The sequence below is a fragment of the Punica granatum genome, chromosome 1 (genome assembly GCF_007655135.1).
Source record: "Punica granatum isolate Tunisia-2019 chromosome 1, ASM765513v2, whole genome shotgun sequence".
NCBI classification, from domain to species: domain Eukaryota; kingdom Viridiplantae; phylum Streptophyta; class Magnoliopsida; order Myrtales; family Lythraceae; genus Punica; species Punica granatum.
In genome coordinates, this window is record NC_045127.1 from 8,898,620 (window position 1) to 8,919,348 (window position 20,729).

Sequence of the window (20,729 nt, forward strand, 5' to 3'; positions counted from 1 at the left end):
TCCGCTTGCTCACCTCCTTGGAGTAGATCTGAGGATCTCGATTCCGTCGTCGTCGGCGGCAGCGGCACCGCCGGCGCCGCGAACGCCTCCTCCTCGATTTGGCGGGCGGTGGATGCGGCCTCCTCCTGGGGGATCGTGCCGTACCGCTTCGAGAGGACGGAGGGGGTGGACAGCGTCTCGATGAGGCGCGTGATGACGGCGTCGCGCGTGCGCTGGGAGGGGGGCCAGATACTGAATGTCACGTTGGGTGTGACCGGAGCGGGCTTCTTCTGCTCCTGCGGCGTCTCCTCCATCTCTGGCGGTGGCTGGGGCTGAGTCTGATCGGACGAGTTGGGAGTGGGGGACTCAACGTCGGACATGGTTAGGGCAAGTCAGGGCGAAAACTCTTCGAACTTCGGAGTGATTTGGGATTAGAATATGGGATATGAAGGGCCGTGCAGCGATCAGGTGCGGGACACGTAGTGAAGGTGAGCAATTCGTGTCGCCTGATGATGCTGACGCTTCACCTCTTTACTTAGATCCGACGGTTGACGTTTTACCTTTTTGCTCATTAGTGTCGAAATATTTGCCTGCCTCTCTCCGTTTCACACTATCAAAAAAAAAAAAAGATTTGCCTCTCTTTTCATTTTCTTCCCTCTTTTCCTCTTTTCTCTCTTTTCTTCTTCTTTTCTTCTTTTCTTTGGCCAAGACGTGCCTTTTGTCTTTGTAACTTTGAAGGCACTCTTCCCTTCCTTGTGTGAGATACAAACTTTTTTGCATTTAAACATATGAAGTTTCCATTTTTATTGGATTTGTGGTCATATCTCATATGGTCGTCCATTCAGCGATTAGTTCACCTCACTTGGATAGTTAAAAGCAGACCAATCACGTACAGTCAGTCATCATGACTCTAATAATTATTATGACAAGTCACGATTGAAATTAAGATTGAAGTAACGCAATAAAACGGTGAAATTAAACGGATGAAATGAGATAAGCATGTGGAAGTTGAAAGAGTATGTAACACAAAGTAGTTTGGAACGTTTCCAATCCTTGTTAAGACACATTTGCTTGGAACAATCTAGGACTTCAAGGGCAGTACTAATCAGAGTAAAGAAAGGGCCCGAGAAAGCCATCAACCTGAGGGCAAACCCAGATCCAGGGCACTGCCTCCTTCCACATCCAAATGGAATGAACCCGAACTTAAGCCCTTCACTCCCCCGATTAGTGCAGTCCTAGAACCTCTCCAGCTTGAATTCATTGGGGTCTTCACATATTCCGGGATACCGCGTGGAACACAGTATCCATCCGACTGTGCACTCTTCCAAGGACTCGCGTGGGGGTTTGATGGGAGCCGTGCAGCCAAGACGGAGCGATTCCTTGATGATGCAGTTGAGGTAGGGAAGTCCCAGAATGTCGGAATCGTCTACTAGTCGGGAACTCCCAACTCTTTCATCGATCTAGTTCCTTGCTTTAGATAAGATTTCTGGGTGTGAAATTAGTTGCGAGACTGCGAATTCCGGTGTCATGTCTGATGTGTCTGTCCCTGCTATGAGCATAACCTGTGCAGTAACACCTAGAGATGAACATGATTTTCCTAATCTAATTTTCGTCAAAAAGTGATATAACATTAATTAACAGCATGCTCGAATCAGAATGGGTAAAGTTCAAGGAACATTGAACTTTCAAGAGTCATCCGTATAGAACTCGGGCTCAGATTCCTGCAAACTTCATCATAACATCGATAACTATGGCAAGGCCTGTCGAAGCCCCCAAAATAAAATCGGTTTCCCTAAAACTTGTAGTAAGAAAATGGGTGAGAACCGAGTCGAAATCCCAAAGGAGGCTAAGGGATTCTCTAAACCAATGAGCTAGCAAAAGTAACGAAATGGGAATTTTGATAATCAAAAAATTAAATTATAGCAAAAACAATTTAAAAGTGTAAGGGAGAGTGAGTAATCAATAATCGGGAGACGTATGACTTGAGTTCAGAAACCACCTAGCGTTTGATTGATCATAGAAGCATCAAAATGTAAATTTCAGCAACTGAGAATCAAGTTCCCACGACCGCAAGAAATCAACTAGCATCTAAATTCTAACTAGTCAAAACACTGTCTAACTAGCAAGTTCATCAAGTAGTTAACAAGGTATCGACCGATTCCCTAATTAACTAAGCAACGGCTTTAAAGCACAAGGATGCCTTAACTCGAGCAATTAATCGATTCGTCAATTAATTGACTCATCCTATCATTCTCTAACCAATTAGGGCAGCAACTACCTACGTTCGTTCCTAATTAGTCTTGCTTCGAATCGATTTCTACAAACACCGTAGTAGTCGTCGATAAGCTAACTTACAAATGTCCTATTCACGACCGTGAGAGAATACTTGTAACAATAACATTCAAAAATGAATAAGTGCTGAAATCAAAATATTAAAACATGCTCCTCACAATCAAACTGTGAGGTTTCCGTTTTCAAGTCAAACGAAACGAATTAGCCACACATGGCTATGCATGAATCCATGAAAATTGATGATCGTCGGAAGAACACTCCGCAGCCGCCTGCCTCCTTTCCCAGTTTTTTTTTCTCCAAAACTAAAAAACCCTAAACCTAGATGATCCTTAGGTTTATATATCTCCCTCAAAAATAGGAAACAATAATGAACCTATCCCTAAAGATTTCCTAAAAACTCCCACTGTAACTGAAGGGGAATCCTTAGATTTGCAAATAAATCGGGGATTGATTATGAACTTTCTCTCGGATCGGTTGTGCATACTTGCAAGTTCCATCTTGATACTTCAGTGGTCTCCAATTCATCCCGAATATACATCAAATTGCCTCCAACTCTTTTCTCACACAAGTTTTCCTAGAAACCGTCATCCAAGGATGAGATACCATGAAAATAACATAAAACCAAGTCTAAGTTGTACCCATTTTATGGACAAATCCTCCCTTATCACTCTGGCATTCATCCTCGTCACGTCTAGAAGGAGAGGAAGGGAATTTCTTCCTGTGATTTTCTGTCATCCTCTGCATGAACTCATCCCTTCTCTTGTGAATTCTCAAGAACCTCTTTTCCAGTCCATGAAAACTTAACCACCTTAGCCATGGAAAGTAGTCGCAGACAGTTGCCTCAAGCGTCGGACTGAAAATCCCTCTTATATTCTCCAATTCACCTGAATCATTGCCCGAAAAACACATCACAGGACGGTTAATCACAAGCAAAAATGATTTTGATGCTCTTAGATTTCCTTTTTTCTTTTTTAACTCATGTTAGAGTGCAGTGTCTCGGAAAAATCGAAAACCTTCTCCAAGTTTTTCCGGATCGACTAGAGAGACCATGAACCCGATAGTCCGTAACTTTGATTGTCTCCGAGCCAAGTTCACCTAGACGGAAATAACGGAAATATCTGCTTCCGTCAACCATCCTGATCATTATATTGAAAGTCAACACATAGAAAAAGATTTGACTTCCACTTTCTTGGAGCCACCCTCCTCCATCAGTTCTTTCACTATTAGCCGAATCTCCTCTGTCCGGATGCTAGCCAAAGCAGCAATTCGGGCAGCCGAGAATATCTCGATGGCAGAAAAGCGGCGGAGGTTCTGCCAGCATTGGCCATAGGGGACAGACCCCAACCCGGAGAAGCCACACTCCAGAGGCTTCCCGGAGAGAGCTGCTGGTGAATCGAGAACACTATGTCGTTTTTTGTGAAGCAGTCCTCGACTAGAGGACCATCTGAAACCACCAGGACCTTCCTCGAGATCAGTCAGCGAATGATCCGACCATACTTGTGGGACAAGCTGCGGAAGGCCTCATGAAGATGCGGACATGACCAAGTAGGGGCAGAGCCAGGGACTTGATGGCAGTTTCCGGCTCAGCATAGTCTTGGAAGTGATTCTCTTGGGGAGTATGAGCAATAAATGTAGGAAGAACACAAGAAGGTATCGAAGAGCTTCCACGATCAATGAAGACAGCTTCTGATTTGCACCCTTTGACTTTTTATTTGATAAGTTACTCTTTTGACTTGTTGGGTCGTTGTCGTTGACAAAGTCTCATTAAATACATAATTTTAACAATAACTCTATTCATCGCCGGAAACGAGTCAGCGGCGTAAAGATATCAAAACGGAACATCCGAGGGAAGAAGATTCCAGTTTGATCATTATAAAGTTTAAATGACGATTACCCATACACCAAAATGGGTATCGATCCAAATGACGATTACCTAGGTAATCTTCACATCTTTTCTGAACTAACAAAAATGATCTGTTAATTCCCTAAGAAACACTAACAGAATTTACAAGTCGGGTATTTCTTGTCTAAGCCGATGCTTCATCAGGTGAAGCAATGATGACAAATAAAATGCGGCAAACTTTCCTGCCAAAGAGAAGAATGTACCAAAGGTCACTGGTAGAGCTCGTCTACAAAGCTTCAGCATAGTTATTTGGTTTTCATTGGCCCTGCTTCAAGTCGGCATTATTTGACTGCTGGCCGGTCCAATAATAGCAGTGAGATTATGGATATCAACCAAAAATCGATTTGTTGCAGATAATGGGTGGAGATGCCTCTGATAATTGATTATTCCTTGACCTCTCTGAAATATAGGAGCGGGATCTCTGGACAACAAGGCATTGTCGCTACACATTTGAACTGTTACAAAGAATCAACATATTGATCAGGCCCTGATGGTGATGACTTCTTTCTAAACCTTGAGAATGGAAACATGAGTACCTTGTGCATATTGTATTTTTCCCGTATAGCTCGTTGAGCGCTAGCTCTTCTACCGAGATATAGGTCATGAATGATTTCAACACAATCCTTCAAGTCTTTTCCATTATATCCCAAGCATCGCTGCAGGCTTAGGGTCTGTAGAAACCATCATAACTACATGTAAGGCATCAAAGTGATGCAGTTTAGAGACAAGACCGGGCATTACTCAAGACTGTGCCCTTACCCAAGGATGCACCATCGGTCTGAGGATGAATCTTGCAAGAAATATTGCGGATGCAGCCACCAGAGAAGGCAAGAATTTCACACAGCTATAGTCTAGCAGGCTTAGCTCGGCAAGGTAATATCCCAGGAACTCCAGTTGAAGATTATTCGTCTGCAAACATCAAGCATTTTCAGTAATCGATTTAATGAACAGTTCCATCAATCTAAACTCCTACTTTGGTATAAAAGTGAAGGTGCTCACTTTATAACCTTCTTGAGCAAATCCATTGAATCTTCTGCATATATAGAACATACAAAGGATGAAAGGAATTGCAACTGTTAGTTCAATTAAGATTCAATCAGAAGCACGTAATCCAGAGAAAAAGGAAGAATCCATGCAAGCGTTGGCTTTACCTTAGGAATGTTTTTATGGTGGGATTTCCACTTCAAATTTCAAGGCCTTCAGAATATCTGCCTCCATTTTAACCACTGCACAAAAGAATCAAAGAGCAATGCTTATCAAGCTATGCACTATCGATCTTACACCATTGGGAACCAAGGCATAGCCCGAATTGTATATACCTCTTCTCTGGTGTAAGTGTTGTCGGTAATGTAACAAAAGTCTTCCACATGGGGACCGCTGATTTCTTCATACTTCCTACTTGTCAAAACAAAACCCGGCCCAGATCAATATCCACCATCATCACCAACCAGTAGCAATATTTTCAGATGTAATGCGTATTGGTGCTTACGATGAGATGAGCATGGAAGAAACACCCAGTAGCTGGAGTTTGTGCCTCGGAAGGGCATTCAAGGACAGAAACCGGTCAATATGAGAGATGGACAGATAGAGTGTCTGGTAGAAGTTTGTATTCCGCTGCCACTTCTACCAACCAATCCACTAATACCGCTCTCATATTAGGAGTTACATCAATTTGAACCTTCTCGATGTAATCAGGCAACGGTCGCCTCTTCGTTTCCCTCTGCACAAAACCCATCACCACAAATCAGCACAGGATGTCGCGTGTTTGGCCTATCGACATCATCAATTCACATGTCCTTAAACAGTAACGTTTTAACCCCGGCTTCATAATACAAATCTAAGATGCATAGTCTAGTGCCCTCGAACTATGCACGAAGGAAGTAACGCGACGAACCATAATCAAATCACTCACCTCCATTCTGCGAAGGTACCCGAAGATATTGGTAGCATAAGCCGCGCACATCTGCGGGTCATCAGACCCACCGACGATATCTATGCCCGGATCTCTCTTCTGCGCTTCCTCCTTCTTCTCAGGCGCAGCCTCTGGAACAGCAGCCGCCGAGGCCTTCTTGACCTTAACTTTGCCCCTGTCAACAACCTTCTGCTTTTGCGGCGGCGGCTCGTTCCCCCGCATAATGTTCGACAGATTGGGGAGTTCCCCGAGCACGACCCGCTTCTTCGTCACCGGAACCTGTTCATTGGACATCTCAGGCGCAGCCCTCTTCTTCGCAGCAGCTCGGGTGATCCTGTGCTCCGCCATCGTCAACCGTCGGAAAACAACTCGAGGTGGGTGTTCTCCGATGTGAGAGAGAGAGGGAGGGAGGGAGGTTGAGAGTTGAGAGACTGGTGAGAGAGGTCAAATGGAGGGTGGGATATGAAGGGGAGGGAAAGTGGGGGAAAGGGAAGAGAGAAGCGCCATTGTCAGGGCGTTTTGAAATGCAAAAAGGAAAGATTTTGCCGCTTCTTCTCGGGATTAATTTGCGCGTTGGATTGGAGCCCGGCGGGCGGCGGAGGGTTCATTTCATTTCATTTGGTGCGCAGTCGAAAATTTTAAGGTTGTAGTGAAAAAAAAATGAAATAAATCAAAATTAATTAGAAAAACATGTGAAAATCTTCAGATGTTTTCGATTGGGCGGGCACTTTTCCGCCTCCTCCATGTCTGGTCTGGCATTCATTTTCAATTTCTTTTTAATTTTCTTTTTTATATTAAACCTAATGAAGAGGGCTATTTAGCAAAAAGTCGAAGAAGGAAAATTTAAAATCACTTCCAAATTTCCAATACTTTGTTCCGATTATGAACGTGTTCCTGCATCAAAGAAAATCAATCGGTTCTTCAACCGAAAAAATAAATAAAATAACAATCAATCGGTTCAAGAAATTCCTGACTCATTACTTATGATCAACTTATGGTGAAAAAGAAAATTATAATTGGAGGAAAGCAATTTAGCACAGCGACAGTAGTTGCGAATTTGAAGCTAAGAGCTTCTAGATTCGATCTTCGTTGGTGGAAATTTCGTGTCTGTTTATTTAGTTCGGTAGTAAGTTACCTTATAACTAAGGAAAAAATGTTATAATTCATCGCCTTTTTTTTTCAGTGGATTAAGGGGGCTAGCCTCGTCCACAGAGAAATTAAAAGGTACAAAGATGAGGTATGGAGATGTCAAAAATATTGCCTAACAAAATATGGCCGATCCCTGCACTGGAAGAAATACCCATTACAAACAGAAAAAGAAGATGCGATCTCCGCACGCAAGTTACCTTCCTTGTACGTGTGAGCACCATGATCTCCCAATCCCTCGTAATAAATGCTCTTATGTCCTGGAGAACGGTTCGAAGAGGTGGAGCACCTGTTGTCTGACCGAGACTAAGAGCTCGAATAATAGATTTCTTTTTTTTTTTTTGTTACAATTTTCCGGTTACGAATAATTGATTCTTTTGAGACACCTAATGAATGTGTAATCTATGCAATTTGGTTATCACTTCCATGAATTTACGAACATATCTATATATAAATTTAATCTACTCTCATGAAATACTTCCATGCATGCGATCAGAGTTTTCCACGTAAGCATATTAGACTCACGACATTTTTCAGTTCCTGCTCCTCAGCTCATGGTTAACCGTCTTTTCGAGTCTCCCCGTTAGTAATAAACTTATTATTTTTCAAATTTTCACAATATACTAATATCGCCTTTTCTTGCGCAGAAGAAGAAGGAGAAGGAGATCGGTAAACATGACACTATTGCGCCTATCCCTAGTATGAAAACAAATGCCTTATTTGCTCTCTTCTGTCGATGACTTCTTGTACATAGCCCACCCGGCAAGCAAAGCTTTGGGCTGCCTCCTAAGACGACCTGCGAGAAGTTCTTAAAGACTCCCATCTCTGGGGACCTCTCGTTCCGAATTGTTGAAAGAGAGGTTCAAAAATCGGAGGACCTTCGATTTGTCGTGACCACTAGCCAAATGATTTGAAGAGAGGACAAGCTCTTCGATCCCATTGAGTTCTGCAATAGAATCTGGCAATATGCCAGTGAAGCCATTATTGGCCATGGACAATATTTGTAAGCTCTCGCACAGTTCCCAATCGAAATGGAAATGCTACCGGAGAGATGATTGTGGGATAAACCAATTATGAATGCACGATGGAGCTCCCCAATTTCTTGAGGTAAGGGACAGCTGAGAGTGTTCGGCGAGAGGTTCAGTCGAGTAATCAGGCTTGAGAGACTTAAAACTTCTCCCGGTATGCTTCCGCTAAGCAAGTCGTTTGATAAATCCACTGAGAGAAGTTTGTGGAAGGTGGAAGCGCTTTGGATGCTCCCACTTAAGTGGTCATTTGACAAGTCGATTTTCCTCCAACTGTTGTAGGTTCCTGAGAGAGTCCTGGATCGTGCCCGAGATAAAATTTCCAGCCAAATCCAACGCTTGAATCCTCTGGAGCTTACCGAATTCCAGAGGTATTACACCGGAAATTACATTGTTGCTCAGACTGAGCAAACTCGAGTTGCTGAGACTGCACAAAGAGACTGGTATACCGCCGGAAATACAGATTCCCTCCCATGTATAAAGTTTCTAAACCAACTGAGAGGTTTCCGATTGATTCAGGAATTTCGCCCTCTAGATGATTTGCATCAACTTGAAGAAATCTTAGACGGATGCAATTTATTAAAGATGAAATAAAATTGACCGAGCTTGTAATGTGGTAAAATCCGATATTGTACACCTCTAGGTTTCGAAGATTTCTTAGTCCGAGTGGGATTGGGCCGGTCAGAAGGTTATTGGCCCTGCAGATGATCTGTAAGTTCGAGAGGTAAGGCAAAGATCGGGGAATTTTGCCCAATATCTCACTGAAACAGACGTAGAAACTTCGAGATTTGGAGGAGTGTTCCCAATTTCCACTGGAATAGGACCGGACAAAATGTTTGCCTCGATCATGAAATGAGTCAAAGAGATGTTATATGGAGATGAAGGAACATCACCTCTAACACTATTACCTGATAGATCAAGCCGTTTTAAGAAGCCAAGACGTTGGCTGGTATCACACCGGAAAGTGAGTTCCTGGCCAGGTTTACAATCCTGAGGGAGGAAATGCTTGCCATGGAGATGGGGATCGAGCCGATAAGTCGGTTTCGTCCCAAATTGAGGATTTCCAATCTGGACAAGATGCTGAGATCCTCAGGAATCTGACCTGTTATGTCATTCCCCATTGAGTCAATATATTCTAGTCCCGAACACATTGACAAATTTACAGGGATCACAACATTGATGCCAATAAAGCTCGTGTTGAGGGCACTGAAGTTATAGGAGACTACTGATTTGGTCAGGAAGTGGTCCAACAAACTTGTTCTTGTCGATGTAAAGAAACTGAAGGAAGGAAACGTTCCCAAGATCCGGCTGATGGTGCCGGCTAGCTTGAGCCCGGAGAGATGCAGAACCGTGACCATACTCACAGATTTGTCACAAGAAACACCAGTCCAGTTACATGGCTCTCAAGCCCCTATCCATGAAGAAAGGGCATCCAAAGCATCGGTGGTGATTCGGGACTTGAAAGAAAGCAGAGCCTCCTTGTCCGTGGGAACACTTGAACAAGAAACCGAAAGAAAGAGGACTGCAAGTTGATGCAGCTGTAAATGAGAAACATCTTTGAAGACGCCATCAAGACTGAGAGAATCAATGGAGGTTCTTCAATCCTCCGCTTTGATGAATCGGAAATTTGATATATATGCAGATGATATATAACTATGAGTCATTAGTTGAGGACTTTGAGTTAGTAAGCTGTAATGGGAGACTTACGATGTATAGAAATCAAATCAGTAACTAAGAATGACGAAACTGCAATCAAAATTCTTTACCTGCCTTGATTCGTTTAGTGAATAGCATGTTTTATTAAGTCTAATGAAGTCGAAATTCAATAATAATACAATAGAAGATTAAAACGGTCAGTAGCTTGTTCTTTGGTCGGGGTAAAACTTTCACAATCATGAAGTTTTTTCATTCGGAAAACTCAAATCAAGAATCTTGATTAAGAAAAATAAGCACCTAACTGCTTGAACCAACACACGTTGATGAGGAGACTATTCTTCATTACGCTCTCGGCTTCCGTTAAAAAAAACTCCGAAACACGTGATTCCCTCCTTTTTCTAGTCAAAGGCGATTAAGGTATACTTAATTAAATATTTCCACAAATGTATAGGGCCTGTTTGGTTTCCCAATATTATTTTAGAATCACAATTCTAACTTAACTCTACTACCCACTACAAAACAAAAATAACTCATACAAAGTTAAAGAGTGGACCCCATTTATACCACTTTTTTCCACAACAAAACAACATAACTCATACAAAGTCAAAGGGTGGACCCCATTTATACCACTCAAAATCAAAATCAAAATCTGATTTTAAAATCCTACTATGAAACCAAACGCAACCATAAACTTCACTCTAAAAAGAAAACGGGGCAGCACTTGTAATTCGAGCCAAAATCATGGGACTATTTTTGTCTCTAGGCATGACCAAAGGATCCATTTTCGGCATAACAATTATTTTTTTTCGGTTACAAAGAAAGTTTAAGATGAGCGAATTACGCGACTCTTTTTTTTTGGCATAACAATTCTATTTCTAAACTACTAAGAACAATAAATTATTGCGACGGAATATCAAAGTTGTCGATGAGACTGACATGACTTCGAAAGGAAGCTCATCAATACTGAATAACTGATCATATATATAGATGAATGAGACATAAATTGTAATGAACGACATTCAAACAGGCGCCAATTCATTTGTCCGTTGACCTCATAAAATCGGAATCCGACATGCAGCAGAGCTCTGATATCTCGGCCTCCCCATTCTCATTGCCGATCGCGTTCGCAATTCCCTACTAAAAGATCCATGTCTGAAGCCACACATCCGGCAAAACCCGCTCTACCAATGAAAGCGTCCCCTTCTTCTCTGATCCCACGCGGACGTCATTGTACGTATCGACATTCAATCGACTCGCATTGCTCTGCCGCCTCGTCGTCCCCCACCGTCCCCTCGTGAATCTCTGTCACGGAGCTGCCCTGTGATTTCAGCTAATTGGAGACAATGAAGGAAATGGGTTGCGGGTTTCGCAGAGCGTCCGCTATCATCCCTCCATTTGTCTGATCGGAATCCTCGAAAGCAGCCACATTGCCTTGCATCAAACAAGAAAAACTCGTGCCTTTCTCAAATTCCGCAATGAGTTCTGTTCCTTTACCGATCGCAGAGGGCGACGATATCAAGAAACCCCGCAAGAGGAATGAGGAAGATGAAGCCAACCAGCTCCTCCCCTCATCGCCAGCTTCCTCTTCCCCAAGGCGGGACCCGGACCTCGACCCTGAGCCTGCATTCGAGTCCCGGGAGAAGATTTTGATCTTCGACATGGAGTCCGTCGGGCCCATTGACCCCGACGTCGCCCCGCCCTTCTCGTGGAAGAAGCTGTGGCTGTTCACTGGCCCCGGTTTCCTCATGAGCATCGCGTTCCTCGACCCGGGGAACCTGGAAGGGGACCTGCAGGCGGGCGCCATCGCGGGCTACTCTCGCTGCTGTGGCTCCTTATGTGGGCTACCCTCATGGGGCTGCTGCTGCAGATGCTTTCGGCGAGGCTCGGGGTCGTGACGGGCCACCACCTTGCCGAGCTGTGCAGGGAGGAGTATCCCAACTGGGCCCGCCTCGTGCTGTGGGCAATGGCGGAGGTGACCCTCATTGCCGCCGACATACAGGAGGTGATCGGGAGCGCAATCGGCATCTGGGTCCTCAGCCATGGGGCGGTCCCGCTCTGGGCCGGGTGGTGATCACCGCTCTGATTGGTAAGTGCACGTGGCTATCTCTCTAATGATTCTCCCAGTTTGATCCTTCCATTAGATAAAATCTGGCCCGATTAGATTCGGATCGAACTGCATGGCGTGAATTTCATTCCAAGTCTTACTTGCGGTGAATCTGGCCAATGCAAACAAACATATCAGAACCATGAGATCAATCGATCTGATTATTCAAGTTAAGGATACTTTCGAGATACTTGTATGTTGAAGAATCTCTAGCATTGTAGATTTGTTCACCTCATAGTGAATGCAGTTCTTGTTTGTGATGAAGTCATATGCATTTTTTGTGGTTTCTTTTGATCCGAAAACTAGCTTATTGGTTCCTCTTTTCGTGAATAGTTTCATGTTTTTATTCCTAGAGAACTATGGAGTGAGAAAGTTGGAAGCCGTGTTCGCAGTCCTCATCTCTACCATGGCATTAACCTTTGCTGGTATGTTCGCGGACACAAAGCCCAGTGGAACAGAGCTGCTAACGGGTACATATAATAATAGCAACTCCGCTTAATCAATCCTCTACTTTCAGAATAGTACATTAAATCTTCAAGGCAATTCTCCATGATGGAATGGATAAAACTCTATGCCACAGGACTTCTCATCCCTCGACTGAGCTCAAAGACGATTCGTCAAGCCGTGGGAGTTGTGGGCTGCGTCATAACCCCACACAATGTGTTCCTCCACTCGGCTCTTGTACAGTCCCGAGAGGTCGATCACCAGAGCAAGGGCCGTATCCAGGAGGCCTTGAACTACTACAGCATTGAGTCTTCCATTGCCCTTGTGGTCATGTTCACCATCAATCTCCTTGTCACATCAGTCTTTGCCAAGGGCTTCTATGGTTCCGAGGAGGCCCAGAGCATTGGCCTTGCGAATGCAGGACATTACCTTCAGAAGAAGTATGGGGGAGGATTCTTTCCAATACTCTATATCTGGGGTGTCGGATTATTAGCTGCAGGTCAGAGTAGTACGATCACGGGCACATATGCAGGACAGTTTATAATGGGAGGGTTTCTCAATCTCCGTATCAAGAAGTGGCTCAGGTCGACCATTTCAAGGAGTCTAGCAATCGTGCCAACTATAATCGTTGCAGTCGTTTTCAATACTTCTGAGGCTTCGCTGGATATATTGAATGAGTGGCTTAATGTGCTTCAGTGTATACAGATCCCGTTTGCCCTCATACCTCTTCTTACCATGGTATCCAAGGAACAGCTTATGGGGTCCTTCACGATTGGTCCTCTTCTTCAGGTAAGCGGTTTCCATTCATCGTTGAATGCCTGTCACTCTTAATCTCAAAACATCTTGCATTTTTTCATTATTGAAGTTTTCTTCTGGACTACCGTGATGCAGAGGGTGGCATGGACTGTAGCTGCAATACTGATCATGATCAACGGATATCTACTGCTTGATTTCTTCATCTCCGAAGTGAAGGGGCTGCTTGTTGGGTTTATCGTGTGCGCGTTCACAACTGCCTATGTGGCGTTCATCGTCTATCTGCTCCAATACGGCAGTGTCCTCTCTTCCAAATGGATAAATTCGGTATCATCCAAGTTCTCTCGCTCTCGATCCTGAGTTCCAATGCAGGAGAGGAAAACAGATCATCTAGACCCTCTGGTTTCTCCAGGTTACTAGCTGCTGTCGGGTAACCAGTGGCTTGGTGCTTTATGTACATAGGAGGCACTAGGAAGAAGAGTCGAGATTAGCGAATAGTTTGTATACATTTTCATCGGAACTGCTTGCGAGAAGCGAAATTCAATTATGAAGTTATCCAATCAATGATAGTAGCAACGTTCATCGTAAATTCGACTATAATGCAGAACGAGGCATCATCACTGCCAGAGGTTCTCCACTCTGAGGCTTGCGATATTTCCAGGAATCCTGAAGGAGTTACGAAAAAGTGCAATATATTCATAAAGACCCCTTTTTTTTCTTTTGGTCATCGGCTGGTATTAGAAAGTCCAGTGAAGAGATTCGAGTTTAGATAAAACTAAAATTTTTACCGAATGTTTATTTAATAAAAACTGCAAGATCAAATCTTGACATAAGAATCACATTCTGACAAATAGATAACATCATATGTCTAATTCACAAGAAAGTTTATTTGTTAACGAAATGATAATAAGTGATTGAAATAAATTTTCATCTATTTATGAATATTTTCTTTATAATGTACAGTATATTAACATATAAATTAGTAAGGATTTTATCACTTTACCTTATTTAATGCATTGGTTACAACTTTATTATATAGATTACTCTAATGTAAATATATTACACTTGTATCAAAAGATATATATAAAAATATTTATATTCCTATAATATAAGATTTGTATGTTATCTTGTAATTGTATATCAATATTTTACTATATATTTCATTGTATATCGAATATTTCACAATATAATATTTACATAATTGAAGTGACGACCTGATTTTGACGTGCCAAGTTATATATTATGTTGAGTTATATGTGGATATAATCCATATATTCTACTATACATGTATTAAATAAAAAATATTATAAATATATTTTCTCAGTGGATAAACATTTCTTTATAGAAGGATATAAAATTTTTCTTACTGTATAAATGATGATGACGTGGTATCGCGAGAGAATTTCAATTATATATTTAATGTCGTAGCAGCGTGAGCTCGGAACTTTGTTATCATATATATATATATATATATATATATATATAGATTTGATGCAAGTGCACTGAGATCGGGGTTGGTATGGTGAACGTACACCTTATTTATCGTAGAGTTGATAAATTTACCGCATTTGGGCTGGATGTAGTCGTGTTGTGTCGAATTATAGAAGCGCCTAAGGTTAACATTTGGCAGAATTGATCGATATGCCTTGTCGGTGTAGAGATTGTTCGGCTTGATACGACCCATTAGCTTGGTTAATGATCTAGATAGAGCCTGCCCATTTATGCCACAGCAAAATGCTGTCCCACCTTGTCTAAGGCAAAATTATACCACATAATAGGTATCCGTGTAGAGCATGTAATTTATCGTATTATTTATTATTTATTAGTAATTACCATACTAATTTGATTTGAGGTGGAAACGGAATGATAAATTGTGAATGAATGACGAGGCATTGTCTTGTGAATTTATGTTAAGCCTATGGTTAGACCCGTATGTGATTGAACTTACGCGTCTCAAATTTGTTTACCTTTAGCAACTTATGGCACATTTAAGTTAGAAATGATCATTTATTAAAAAAAATTGTAAATCTATCGTTTCTTTCCACGTATTATATTAAGGATATTCCCGATATTATAACTGTAATATACATTAATTACTCGATATATTAGGAAGTCGTAGATTTAGCCTTAGAATATTATCGAATTTCCTTTTTGCATCACATTATACAACCTATTTACTTGGCTCACTACCGTAATACAATTTGAGTTGAGTTTGTCTACTCCCAATCTTTCATGGTATCAGAGCGATATCGCTCCTGAACCGGTCACGATATTCCACTTTCAATATGTCGGATGTTAGTGACGGTGAGAAGGGTCTGCGAATGGATTCGAGCCCATCCAAAGGCAAAGGGGCAGGGGACAGCACCTGGAGGAGTGTGGATGTCCCACCGGTATACCGCCTTACGTCATCGGACAGTATGGGAGCCCAAGTAATCGGGTGCATCCTCAACGGTGACAACTATTTGACGTGTTCACGGGTTATGGTAATTGCACTTCGGGCAAGGAACAAATTGCCCTTCATCGACAGGTCTCTCGAGAAACCGGGAGAGGACAGCCCCATCAGAGAAAGATGGTAACGGTGTAACTCCACGATTTTGGCGTGGATGTTCAACACCATGAAAGGCAATCTTCAGGCTACAGTTACGAATGCCGAAGACGCCAAGAACTTGTGGGACGATCTCAAGGAGAGATACTTCGAGGGAAATCAATCTAGGGTTTTTCAGATAAAAATCGAAATTTGCCTCCTCAAACAAGACGGATTGAGTGTCCGAGATTATTATGGAAAGCTGAAACTACTCTGGGATGAGCTAGAATTCTATCTAGAATACCCGAGTTGCGTATGTGGGGCAGGGACCGCGATTGCAACACAATGGGAAACAGAGAAGTGTTTTCAATTTCTCATGGGACTCACCTCGGATTTTAACATGATTCGATCGACCATCTTGAGTATTGAGCCGATGCCCAACTTGAACAAAGTGTATAAGATGGTGGCGAATGAAGAGAGGCAGAGAATCGTGACTCAAAATCGAGAAGGAACCTCTGAAGTGGCGTTCATGGCGAAAGGGGAAACAGGGTATGGAGGAGGAAGACAAAGTCTCGGGGAATTTCGGGACTTCCAGCAGAACATGGAAGGCAGGTCGGTCTGTGCCAATTGTGGCAAATTGGGCCACTCAAAAAATACATGTTGGGCCTTAATTGGATACCCATCTTGGCATTCAAAGGCCAAGACTAATGTTGCAAAGGGGCCTGGACAGGGGCCCGAACAGAGACGACCCTTGCCCAAATCGTGCAGGGAAGGGCCTCACGGGCTGAGCGGCTGGAAGTGGCCCAAATCGTGCAGGGGAGGGCCTCACGGGCTGAGCCAGCCCTACCCGACGAACAATTCCAGAAATTGCTTGATATGCTCACCCAGGACAACATGGATTCTAACCGACTTATTGGTAATGAATCTGATTTTATAAATTTGCAGAGCGAGTGGATTTTGGATACAAGAGCTTCACGACATATGACCGAATGTCTTGAGAATTTCTCAACGTCTCGTCCAATTGAAGGGAGGACACCGGTTTATATTCCTAATAGAGGCATAATACAGGCCACCCAAATATGATCCGTGAAGATTGTTAATTCGGTCGAATTAACTAACGTGCTTTATGTGCTCACTTTTAATTGCAATTTAATCTCTATTGCTCAATTATCAAGGGAAATCAATTGCTTTGTGAATTTTTGCTCCAATTTGTGTGTGATTCAGGACCACACCTCAAGAAGGATGCTTGGAGTGGGTGATCTTCGAGGGGGGGTCTATTATCTGAGGCGAGTAAGGATCGCACCGCAGACATGTCAAGCCGTCATAGAGGAATCTACTGACGTCTGGCATCGAAGACTTGGTCATCCATCTCGCACAATAAAATTTAATGGTATCAATTTGAATTTTGCATATAGAAGTAATAAGGAATGTGACGTATGTCTTAGATCAAAACAGACACGCTCACAATTTGATTTGAGTATGAATAAAGTTGAGTATCCATTTCAATTGATATATTGTGACTTGTGGGGTCCGTATAAAGTGAAGGCTACCTGTGGGGCTTATTTCTTAACTATCGTGGACGATTACAGTCGAGGTGTGTGGTTATATTTGTTGCGAGAAAAATCTGAAGCCCGGCGATTCATCATTGATTTTTAATTTAATCAAGAATCAATTTGATTGCATGATTAAAACCCTGAGAAGTGATAATGGGATGGAGTTTTTATCAAGGGAGCTACTGGATTTCTTCTCTACACATGGTATTATACATCAGACATCGTGTACGAATACGCCACAGCAAAATGGCAGGGTCGAGAGGAAACATCGACATATCCTAAATGTGGCACGGGCGCTCATGTTCCAGGCTTCATTACCAACACGTTTTTGGGGGGAATGCATCTCGACAGCGGTGCATCTAACAAATGTCACGCCAACGCCTTTACTTGGGAACAAGAGTCCACATGAGGTACTTTTCAGAAAACCACCTAATTACTCGAATTTGCGAGTTTTCGGGTCGTTATGCTATGCACACATACGAACCAAGGATAAATTTGCACCAAGGTCTCGCAAATGTGTTTTTATCGGTTATCCCCAAGGGAAAAAGGGTTAGCGACTTTATGATCTAAAGGATCAGCACATATTCGTGTCAAGGGACGTTCGATTTTGCGAGACGATATTTCCTTTTGTCGCAGGGAATGAAGAATTCAAACAAGAACGAAGAGGGAGCCCATTGTTTTTGGAAGGGCATAAGTCAATTTCTTCATTGGATGAGTATGAAGAGACAGAGCCCAATATATGTGAGTCAGTCCAATCGGCAGGATCGAAAGAAATAAAAGTGGGTCGGCAGCAACAAGGAACTAGGATGAGGCCCACGAATGTAAAGGGGGTGGAATAAATTCGGCAGCACAAGGAAATCTGGACCGAAATTCAGAAGGGGAGAGCCTGGGTCGAGATCGAAATTCCGAAGTAAGTGGGAGCCCAAAGCACTCAGCAAATCAAGGGGATGTTTCTAGGCTGAATGACAGCTTGCCTCAATTAAGTGGGGAGAGTTCTGGGCAGAATGAGCAACCATCGACATTGTGCAGGTCTAGTCGAGTTTCTAAAATTCCCGACCGCTTCAAGGATTTTATCGTTCACACTGCTCGTTATGAGACCCCCTCTTCTGCTTTACCCACCTCTTTGAACTCCTCAGGTATGTCCTATCCTGTAGAGAAATTTGTTGATTATTCAAATATTTCAAATCACTACAAAGCATTCCTAGCAGCAATTGATTCCGACAAGGAGACCACGTCCTATCGAGAAGCCATTCGGGATCGAAGATGGCGAATTGCGATGGAAGAAGAAATTCATGCTCTTGAGTTAAATAAGACATGGACGGTTAAACAACTCCCTCCCAGGAAGCAACCTATCGGCTGCATATGGATATATAAGGTCAAATGTCAAGCTGATGGGAGCATAGAACGTCATAAAGCTCGACTAGTTGCAAATGGATTCACTCATGTGGAGGGCATCGACTACCATGAGACTTTTGCGCCAGTGGCCAAGTTGGTGACTGTGCGGTGTCTGTTGACGATAGCAATAGCCAAGGAGTGGCAAATACACCAGATGGCCGTCAATAATGCCTTTTTGCATGGAGATCTAGACGAAGAGGTTTACATGGAATTACCTCCGGGTTTCTCTACTTCCAAGAACGACAACGTTGCCGATTACGTAAGTCCTTGTATGGACTTTGCCAATCGTCGAGAAACTGGTTTTCTAAGTTCGCTGATGCATTGCGACAATATGGATTCGTTCAAGCAGGTGCAGACCATTCCCTTTTTACTTTTCATCGGGGGAAAATATTTCTTGGCATATTGGTTTATGTGGATGATCTGATCGTCGTTGGAAACCCTGACTACTGTGACACCTTTAAGGCTTATCTGGATAAGTGCTTTCGTATAAAGGACTTGGGACTACTGAAGTATTTTCTTGGTATTGAAGTCACTAAAATGAGCTCTGGACTGTTTCTCTGTCAACGAAAGTATGCCATGGACATCCTAAATGAGTGTTGCATGTTGGCATCGCGACCGTCGCCTTTTCCCATGGAACAACATCATCGATTGTCCATGAGTTCCAGTGACTTATTATCGGATTCGGCCAAGTACAGGCGCCTCGTTGGGAAACTCATTTATCTGACTATCACTAGGCCAGAAATTAGCCACTCTCTTCATGTTTTGGCCCAGTTTATGCAAGAACCACGCGCCATGTGAGTGTTACGTTACTTGAAACAATCTCCCCGACAAGAGATTTTTCTGCGGCCTACTTCTCTCGAGCTTGAAGCATTTTGTGATTCGGACTAGGCAAGCTGTCCATTGACTCGACGCTCCATTACGGGTTATTTTATCACGCTTGGCAGATGTCCAGTTTCGTGGAAGACGAAGAAGCAGACCACAGTATCTCGCTCATCTGCTGAAGCAGAATATCGAGCAATGGCGGCAGCTGTTAGTGAAATCATTTCGTTACGCAATCTTCTTTCCTCCCTTGGAGTACAGATGGCCACACCCACTCGCCTATTTTGCGATAATCAGGCAGCATTACATATTGCGGCCAATCCCGTCTTTCATGAACGAACAAAGCACATTGAGATAGACTGCCATTTCGTTCGTGACTATCTTAAATTGGGTATCGTGACTACCAAGCATTTACCTACAAGGCTCCAATTAGCAGACATCTTCACGAAAGCACTTGGTAGAGATCGCTTCCGCTTCATTCTCTCCAAGTTGGGCATTCGTGACCCTCATGCTCCAACTTAAGGGGGAGTATTAAGGATATTCCCGATATTATAACTGTAATATACATTAATTACTCGATATATTAGGAAGTCGTAGATTTAGCCTTAGAATATTATTGAATTTCCTTTTTGCATCACATTGTACAACCTATTTACTTGGCTCACTACCGTAATACAATTTGAGTTGAGTTTGTCTACTCCAAATCTTTCATATTAGTGTAAATTATCGTTCAAATGAGAAACGCCAGTGTCCTATAGCAGATAGTTCTCATGCGTACTTGTTGCAAACTTGACACTTCCTATACAGTTTGATACAATGTGTTTAGGCTAGCTAATCAATATCTTTTTTTTTCTTTTTCCAATTCTTGAAATTTTGTGAAAATAAAAATCAAACAAGAACCTGTGTAATTGTGTCTTGGATTATATAAATCTTACTCATTAAAGATTTTGTTTTCCCCTTTTCGTTCATTAATTAAATTCATAGACATATTTTTTTACAAGGTGCCGGCGAGGGACAACTTCGAAATACCAATAACGTTAATATAGAAAAAAGAAAAAAAAAAGCCATTGTAAGATGATCATAACACGACAGTTCTTTCAATAAAAAACGTTTCAATGAATACGAAAACGACCAGGATTTCTCTTTCATTATACTAAGTTTTAGGCCCATTTGTAATTGAAAAAAACAAACGCATGGACAAGTGTTGCGGTTAATTTCCGAAAC

General features: G+C 42.6%; 2 protein-coding genes and 3 pseudogenes across 2 annotated transcripts; 1 reads left to right on the forward strand and 4 right to left on the reverse strand.

The window, feature by feature from the left end:
- Positions 1–9: 9 nt before the first annotated feature.
- Positions 10–408, reverse strand: LOC116202869 (annotated as a pseudogene).
- Positions 409–2,898: 2,490 nt separating this feature from the next.
- LOC116202880 (cytochrome P450 81C13-like) lies at positions 2,899–3,861 on the reverse strand. Its single transcript, XM_031534518.1, has 4 exons — positions 3,809–3,861; positions 3,457–3,715; positions 3,285–3,366; positions 2,899–3,155 (listed from the first exon to the last, which is right to left on the reverse strand). The coding sequence occupies exons 1-4, from the start codon at positions 3,859–3,861 to the stop codon at positions 2,899–2,901; spliced, it is 651 nt and encodes a 216-aa protein (XP_031390378.1).
- A 28-nt stretch (positions 3,862–3,889) lies between these two features.
- LOC116192342 lies at positions 3,890–6,689 on the reverse strand (annotated as a pseudogene).
- Positions 6,690–8,041: 1,352 nt separating this feature from the next.
- On the reverse strand, positions 8,042–9,615 carry LOC116202889 (probable inactive leucine-rich repeat receptor kinase XIAO). Its single transcript, XM_031534528.1, has 4 exons — positions 9,216–9,615; positions 9,030–9,165; positions 8,648–8,817; positions 8,042–8,190 (listed from the first exon to the last, which is right to left on the reverse strand). The coding sequence occupies exons 1-4, from the start codon at positions 9,613–9,615 to the stop codon at positions 8,042–8,044; spliced, it is 855 nt and encodes a 284-aa protein (XP_031390388.1).
- Positions 9,616–10,929: 1,314 nt separating this feature from the next.
- LOC116196715 lies at positions 10,930–13,796 on the forward strand (annotated as a pseudogene).
- Positions 13,797–20,729: the final 6,933 nt, after the last annotated feature.

What these genes read in the sequence shown, in the direction of transcription:
- LOC116202889 (XM_031534528.1), bottom strand. Translation starts at nt 9,615, where the DNA reads ATGGTCACGGTTCTGCATCTCTCCGGGCTCAAGCTAGCCGGCACCATC. An exon ending in CCAAATCTCGAAGTTTCTAC is followed by an intron (nt 8,818 to 9,029) that starts GTCTGTTTCAGT and finishes CATCCGTCTAAG; the next exon opens with ATTTCTTCAAGTTGATGCAA. An exon ending in TGCTCAGTCTGAGCAACAAT is followed by an intron (nt 8,191 to 8,647) that starts GTAATTTCCGGT and finishes GCATATTGCCAG; the next exon opens with ATTCTATTGCAGAACTCAAT.
- LOC116202880 (XM_031534518.1), bottom strand. Translation starts at nt 3,861, where the DNA reads ATGCTGAGCCGGAAACTGCCATCAAGTCCCTGGCTCTGCCCCTACTTG. An exon ending in AGGAGGGTGGCTCCAAGAAA is followed by an intron (nt 3,367 to 3,456) that starts GTGGAAGTCAAA and finishes ATTTCCGTCTAG; the next exon opens with GTGAACTTGGCTCGGAGACA. An exon ending in TCCGGAAAAACTTGGAGAAG is followed by an intron (nt 3,156 to 3,284) that starts GTTTTCGATTTT and finishes GCAATGATTCAG; the next exon opens with GTGAATTGGAGAATATAAGA.